This window comes from Triticum aestivum, chromosome 1B (assembly GCF_018294505.1).
Source record: "Triticum aestivum cultivar Chinese Spring chromosome 1B, IWGSC CS RefSeq v2.1, whole genome shotgun sequence".
Taxonomy (NCBI): domain Eukaryota; kingdom Viridiplantae; phylum Streptophyta; class Magnoliopsida; order Poales; family Poaceae; genus Triticum; species Triticum aestivum.
The window spans coordinates 10,617,757-10,625,706 of NC_057795.1; the positions used below are offsets into that span (position 1 = coordinate 10,617,757).

The 7,950-nt window shown below is 42.7% G+C and overlaps 1 protein-coding gene and 1 pseudogene across 1 annotated transcript; one reads left to right on the forward strand and one right to left on the reverse strand.

Moving 5' to 3' along the window:
- Positions 1 to 37: 37 nt before the first annotated feature.
- LOC123103533 (rust resistance kinase Lr10-like) lies at positions 38 to 3,182 on the forward strand (annotated as a pseudogene).
- A 1,104-nt stretch (positions 3,183 to 4,286) lies between these two features.
- On the reverse strand, positions 4,287 to 6,003 carry LOC123084236 (protein trichome birefringence-like 8). Its single transcript, XM_044505948.1, has 3 exons — positions 5,528 to 6,003; positions 5,034 to 5,423; positions 4,287 to 4,944 (listed from the first exon to the last, which is right to left on the reverse strand). The coding sequence occupies exons 1-3, from the start codon at positions 5,857 to 5,859 to the stop codon at positions 4,428 to 4,430; spliced, it is 1,239 nt and encodes a 412-aa protein (XP_044361883.1). The 5' UTR covers positions 5,860 to 6,003; the 3' UTR covers positions 4,287 to 4,427.
- Between the last annotated feature and the right edge of the window lie 1,947 nt (positions 6,004 to 7,950).

The window sequence follows — 7,950 nt, forward strand, 5'->3', positions numbered from 1 at the left end:
GGACATTTCTCCCTCTCGGTTGCAGAAGCATAGAAAGATGAGTAAATTACTTGTCATAGCCCTCCTGCTGCTGCCTCTGATCAACCACGGAATTTACTTGGCCACGGCATTTGATGATTAAGATTTCTTCAAATACTGCCCACCTTCCAACTGCAGCCAACATGGCCCAATGATCAGGTACCCTTCCTGCCTTGAGTCCAGCAATACATCAGTAGCAGCAGCAGCAGCAGCAGCATCATGTGGATGTAGCAGCACGGATGGATTAATCTGGAAGTTAGCATGCTTTGGTCAAGACACCATCCTAGTTCACCCAGTTCTTGGCTCATACAGTGTCAGTGCCATAGATTACAGACGTTCTTCGGTGAAGCTCATCCCGCTTGTAGACCCCTGTTTGATGCTACAGCAGAAGCTCGCCATCTCCAGAAGCTGGTCGTCTCGACAAGTTGATGTTATCGACGGCATGCAGCTGCCTGATCGGCAATTCTCAATTTGGTCAGATATGTATGCAAGCCTGGTATGCTGTTCAAGCCAGTTCACACCTGCTGCAGCCGAAAGCATTGCTGGCCCAGTATCCTGCCTTAGCAACACAACCCACTTCTTTTATTTGGTGTCTGGTTATAAAGACATGTCCAGTCTTCCATTGGACTGCAAGGTTTTCCCAGTCTCAGATGGCGTCGGTGGCCGCCTGATACCCATGTATAAATTTGGGGACCGAATATCAGACACATTCTTCTCACTGTCCTTCAAGGAAAGCGCAGAAAGAATGCTCAGTTTTTCTGAGACGACGGTGTATTGGTTTGGTGGCAATTGCATGCTATGTGAACTCAGTGGGCAACGCTGCGCGTTCAGCTCAGAAAGGAATGAACAATTCTGCATACCTGACCCTCATGGTATGTTCAGTTATAATAGTCAAAACCATATATTAAGATTTTACTATACAATTTACTCATTCTACAGTTCCATGTGTTCGAATCTCCATGAGACTTTCTGTCAACTAATTTTCTTTCAAAAATAGGATGACAAATCCTGCTCGAGCAATCAAACTGAAGGACCCGGTAAAAAAATGTGAGAAATAATCAACCAGGGAAAAAAATTTAAGTTTTGCTCATCATTCAAACACTACTGGCCTTAAATAATCCGGAACTATCATCATTTATTCTACAATTTTCTTTGCAACACTCAATTAACATGCATGGCTGCACATGCTGCTGCTCTTGAGCAGCTACCACCAGCATGCCTACGACCGCAGGGGCGACGAGAAACTGGGATTGATGGAATTTGGGCAGGTTTAGAGGGAGCCGTGAGAGCTAGCTAGTCATTTTGGGGAAGTGAATCGGGGAGGCATAAATAGCATCGTGTATTTGTTCCTCATATATTAGGGCAATGTACTGCAGCCACGGTATACAGCACTCAATTTGTCTGTTCTAAAACTTCTTTTAAATATAATTTCTTTCTGCTTATCTCATTCTCTTTCTTGGTATTTGCAGGTTCACGTATCAAAGTCATTGCAGGTACACTGCTCCAACCGAGTCTTTTTAGCTTCAAAATATAAAGGAAAAATAAAAGCTTTCAGTTGTACAAATTCTTATTGCTGGTTACACTGACTCTTGACATCCTCTTATCATAACAAATTGTACTAAGTAACGGCTTTTAAATCCTGACGCAATATGCTCATGACATATTGTTTGCTTATTCAGCTACATCATCGGTGGCCGCATTTGTCGTTCTTTTGGTGACCGTGGCCACTGCACTTTATCTTTCACTCAAGACAAGATATAATGAGGAGATACATTTGAAGGTCGAAATGTTCCTCAAGACATATGGCACATCAAAGCCCACGAGGTACACGTTCTCTGAAGTTAAGAAGATAGCAAGACGGTTCAAGGAAAAGGTGGGGCAGGGAGGATTTGGAAGTGTATACAAAGGTGAGCTGCCAAATGGAGTGCCCGTGGCAGTCAAGATGCTAGAGAACTCTACAGGAGAGGGAGAGGTTTTCATCAACGAAGTTGCAATTATCGGACTAATCCACCATGCCAATATTGTCCGCCTCCTGGGATTTTGTTCCGAAGGAATGAGACGGGCTCTTATTTATGAATTCATGCCTACGAGTCACTGGAGAAATACATATTCTCTGGTGACTCTAATATTTTTCAGAATCTTCTAGTACCAGAAAAGCTGCTAGATATTGCTTTAGGCATCGCCCGAGGAATGGAGTACTTGCATCAAGGGTGCAACCAGCGCATCCTCCACTTTGACATCAAGCCTCACAATATCTTGCTGGACTTCAACTTCAATCCAAAGATCTCAGACTTCGGCCTTGCAAAGTTGTGTGCAAGGGACCAAAGCATCGTCACCTTAACTGCAGCAAGAGGCACAATGGGCTATATTGCACCAGAGCTATATTCTCGGAACTTTGGGGGAGTATCGTACAAGTCAGACGTGTACAGTTTCGGAATGCTGGTGCTAGAAATGGTGAGCGGGAAGAGGAATTCAGACCCAAGAATCGGGAGCCAGGACGATGTTTACCTCCCAGAGTGGATCTACGAGAAAGTGATTAATGGGGAGGAGTTGGTGCTTACTTTGGAAATGACTCAAGAAGAGAAAGAGAAGGTGAAGCAGCTGGCTATGGTGGCACTGTGGTGCATCCAGTGGAACCCGAGAAACCGTCTGTCGATGACAAAGGTCGTTAACATGCTAACAGGGAGGTTGCAGAGTCTGCAGATGCCCCCGAAGCCTTTCGTCTCATATGAAAATGAACCTATGCCATAAATCAAAACAGGGACTACCATACTCTACCAACATTCAGGGACTGCCATACTCTGTCAACACTGTGTTTCGATACTTTTAGTCCATATTAGGTCTGGAGATGTATGAACAATCACTGGTCACTACCATGTAATATAGTACTCTACTGGTTATTTGCAAGATACACGATTCACAGTTGGGCTTGTATTTTAACAGCTGCTCCCATATTATTTATCTCCAAAAGTGGCGAATAGCATTGTGTGCAGTTCAATACTCCGTTGATTACCTTAATCATTCGGTCTCCGCACCCATATTTCCAGTCCGTCCACATCGGACAGTTACTGAATCTCCTCTTCGCAGCATGTAGTGATATCTGACAGAGCTTTCCCTCTCCGGCACAAGGTGAATGTGATCCACATTCACTTATTTCACTCATCTCATCTGCAGATCAGATAAAATGCCACCAATGAATCGAAAATCCACACCAAATCGAGCTTAATGGATGATAAAATGCCACCCACCACAATATTTCTCAAAAAAAAAACCACCATGATGATACGTCAGCTGGCACCGGCCGAATCGTCGTCTCCTTCTACCCATGGATGACGTTGATATCGCCGTCGCCCCGTCCTCGCCGTAGTTGACCACACATGACTTAAATGGGTCACGACCACCACGGCCCATTAACATAGATACTTTTTATTTATTTATTTCCTTTCGTGGAATTGTTTTGAAAATATAAATTATAATCCAATCTATACTAAAAAGGAGTAAGAACATTCATTTAAAAAAAATATTTAAACATAAAAAACATTTGCTTTCAAATTTTCATCTTTTAAATAAAACTTAATGCAATTGAAACAATGTTCATGTATATTAAAAAGTATTAATGTAATTTTCATATTTGTTCATACCTTTTTTAGAAAAAAACATATACTTTTAAAATGTGTTCAAACATCATGTAAATAAAAAAATGTTGACCTGTTTGAAAAGGATGCTCTTATAATTTTAACAAATGTTCATGTAATTTAAAAACATGTGCATGTATTTAAAAAGATAGTCATGCATTTCTCTATAAATGTGTGTATTTCTTTTGCACAAGAGAAAGAAAATGGAACATGGAAGAAAAGAGGAAAAAAGAAAGAAAAGAAAAAGGAAAGGGAAAACCCAAAGAATGTAAGAAGATAACACCGAAAATACCAACAGGGTAAACCAAAAAGACAAACACAAACCGAAAACCCGGTACACGCAGCACAAAAAATGTGCCTCGGTCCGTGTAGGTCACTCTGCGGGTGATTCCTGTGCTATATACTTCTGCAGTCCATCTTCTTTGTATAAGAGGTTATCATGATCAAACTTGTTTGAACAACGGAGGACGAGTGTACATCTAAGCTCCCAGACTTGTTGAATTTTGATAGGAATTGTTGGATATTGTCTTTACACACTATCCAACACAAATATGGTCACCAAGTTCAGTACTCATCATCCAATCAAACTCCATTAATCTTGATGGGCCTGGTATGTGTATAATTATATAGAAGTTCAAAATAAATATAAATGTATAAAGTACTGAAACCTATGTATTTAGATGACACAATAAAGTTTAATTAACTATGACTAGTCAAATCTTGCCTTCCAAGCAATATGCATGCACACACAACCACATATATATCATGCACTACCTATCTTCTAATTGACCTCATGTCGAATCCCATGGACACGAGGTGCCCGTACATCATCTGGTTCCACGTGTCCGGCACACCCGGTAGGCACCAGTGGCTGCAATCCTCTGGCGCATCCGATGGCGTCTCAGGCTCCCGGTGCCGCGACGGATGTCCGTCCTTCCTCAAGCCCGTCATGTACGTTATGTTCAAGAAAACCGCATCATTGTTCATCCCATGTCGTCTCCTCATGCTCCGTGCCACACTCGAAATCATTGTGTTGATCCACAAGTGCTCCTGCTGGTCACTCTCACTGGCAATCATCGTTAGCGGATCCCATTGGTTCACGCAGGAGCCACCTGTGTCCCATGTCCCGTTGCCGTAGTGCGATGGAGAATAGCTCCTGAAGATGTAGCTGCTCTTGGAGAGTCGTGGATTGCTTAGTGCCCAATCTTTCACCGTCCGGAGAGACCGTCGGAATGCTTCCTTGATGTCCGTTGTCATGTTGAACCGATCGCCCACCATGAAATAGTTTCCACTGCGACCATGGATTGCAACTCTAGTCAAATAATTAATCATTGTCATAACAATGTAAATATGTACTGCAATAGCTAGCTAATTACATACGATTTGATGGTCTTGTGTAGGTTCCACCAGTGGCCCGTGTTGAGGATGAGCACGTCAGCGCCAGCCCAGCGGGCAGCATGTCGCGGTAGTGCGTCAAGCCGGATGGCCCTCCTGATGGCACCATCTCTCGCCGGAGGGAGGCGGTCGACCATGACGAGCATTGGTGCGCGGTAGTACTCCACGGAGAGGTTGTAGTCCGCAAAGACCATGGAGAGATAGCCTTTGTGCCGGCTCAGAGGCTTCCCGAACTGCTCGTATATCCTCGAACCGGGCGGCATGGCGGCAGCGAGCATGCACAACATGGACTCCCACTGGTTGCGGCCAATGGAGTCACCGACGAACACGATCCGGCCGTTCCGGCTCCTCTCCAGCATATCCGTCGCATTGAACCTATAGAACATGATCACATTTCCTTAGAATTCATGGTGGCAGAGACAAGACAAGAACTTTTGTTCTGTAATTAGAGATGTCAACAACAGTGGTTACCGGCGTACTTAGGGAGGCGGCAGCTGCCGCAGCGAGGTTGCCAACGCCAGTGGCGGAAGGAAGAGTCATTCCGCCCATTTTGCACGCAGCGGAAGCCGGGGTCGAGGAACGGGCAGTCCTCCCTGTATGTCATAGCATCCGTGGCGCGGCTCCTCACCCATTTCCCGTCAGAGTAATCGCAGCCACAGGTGGCGGCGTCCTTGGTGCGCGCCGTAGCGCGGCCACCGCCATCATCGCTAATCAGACGTCGAACCCGGAAGAATGGCGCCTGCGTGACGACGATGGAGAGCACAAAGAGGATGAGAAAAATGGAGGAGACTGGAACATCTCTAGCACGCATGGGATGGATCTATGGCTATAGGTGGGTAGTAATTGATGGGTTGAGAGGGGAAGGAGGAGCTGAGAAGTAAGAGTTAGAGAGCGGGCGGTGCTAATGCCACGCCAAGAGCACATGCAAACCTCTCCTTTGCCTGTTGTCCAGCCCTGCTTTGAATATTTCTTAACAAATTAATTAGTTACATTTACATATGACAATAAGAAAGAGCTGGGGGCTACATCCATCATCTTGTTGTGACTGCCTTTCCTGGAGCTGGAAGGATGGATAGTATGTTCTTATATCCAGTCACTGCATGAAAGTTGCATGATCTTTGATTTCAGAATTATTTATTGCATCTACTTTATAGAATGTTCAGTTGTGAACTTGTGATCTTTCCTTACGTAAGTGTGCGTGTGCAACTGACTTGTAATCTTAGGAATTTTCTCGTTCATCCTAGTTAGCAGTCATATATTTATCATCATGTATGAACGAAGATGTGAATAAGGTGCACACAACTTCAACGCGCAACTTTTCGTTATTACAATTGTGATGGACCCCTCCATCTCTTATGAGCCGGCCCAATAAGGATCGGCAACTATAGGCGTCAAGTCTTAATGACCACAGTAAGCGCTACTAGTGAAAAAAGATGGCCATATCAGTCATAGATCGAAGATCTTCAATAAACATAACTCGATCTTCACATTAACATGGGCTTATCTCTGGAGACAACACCACTGGAATTGAAGCTCCCAAGTATTACCCCATCCTTCCAGGTTCACCAAGCCTGCACACATTTTGAACTTTGGTCATCAATAAGAGCAATAAGAGTTATGAAGTTGTACAGTTGAAAACATCTTTAAATGTAACATAAAATGTTCATCAGTTTCAACGAAAATGTCCACCTTATGCTAGAAAAATGCGAGTTAAGAGAGAATCGGATAGCATTGAATTAAAAGTGGTCCAAGAAAAATGCTCCAACCATTGAATTAAAAGTGGTCGTCTAGCTTAAGAAAACATGGCACCAGCCACCAGCCCAAAACAAAAACGTTCCAAGTATTTAAAACACAACCAAAAATGTTGTAGAAACTGTTCATTAATGTTGGTAACAGATAAAAAAACTGACATAACAAATAAAAGGTCCATGGAACATAAAGAAATGCGAGGTAAAAGACAATCAGATCGAAAATGAAAAACACCATCACATTGCCAAGTGTATAGGTGAAAAATAGGGACAGAAAAGAAATAAGTAAATATAAATCAAGCAAAAAATGACAAAAAAGAACACCACCACATCATCGAGTATAAGTATAACTAAAAAAGAGGTAAAAGGAACCAAATAACCAAATAGGGAGATGAAAAACAAATAAGAAAAATAAACAAGGTGGGCACATAACTTGAACCCATGACTTTAATTTCATCAGAATTGTGATGAACCTCTTCGCCTGTTATTGAGCCCACCTGACAACGATTTTCTATGGCCGAGCGTCGAGTCGTAATGCCCATAATAAGCACTATACTAGTGAAAACAAATGGCCAGAGCAGTCGACCATAGATCAATGATCTTCAACAAACATAGCTTGATTTTCATATCAACATGGACTTATATCTCAAGGTGACATCTCAAACCATAAACCCCATCGGAACTCCAGCTCCTAGTTATTACCCCATCGTTCTAGGTTAACGAGGACCGCGGGAATTTTGAATTTTGATCGCCAATAATGCCAATAAAAGCTATGTATCATAAAATTACGCCAATGAAAACAATGTTTAAACGCAATCCAATGACATATGCTGCAAGAATTAGTTAAAGAAAATAATTCCAGCTGTAATACTTCCTCTAGCATCAGAAAGCATGCTACTAGCTCAAAAAATGTTATTCAAAACACAACATAGTGCCTTGTCGAATTTTTCATCGATGTTGGTAAACAAATAAAACGCAATGGAAAAACAAATCAAAAACCCACGGAACACATAAAGAAATGTAGGACTTGAAACAATCAGACAAAAAATGAAAAAAAAACACTAAAACACCGAAAAGCACATATAGGTGAAAAGGAAGGAAAAGAAAAAGCGAAAAAAAAGATAGAAAACAGAAAAGAAACACTCCCTCCAATC

Coding starts and splice junctions, on each gene's coding strand:
- LOC123084236 (XM_044505948.1), bottom strand. CDS start 5,859: ATGCGTGCTAGAGATGTTCCAGTCTCCTCCATTTTTCTCATCCTCTTT. Junction 5,424..5,527: donor GGCAGCTGCCGCCTCCCTAA/GTACGCCGGTAA, acceptor CATGTTCTATAG/GTTCAATGCGACGGATATGC. Junction 4,945..5,033: donor CTACACAAGACCATCAAATC/GTATGTAATTAG, acceptor CCATGGTCGCAG/TGGAAACTATTTCATGGTGG.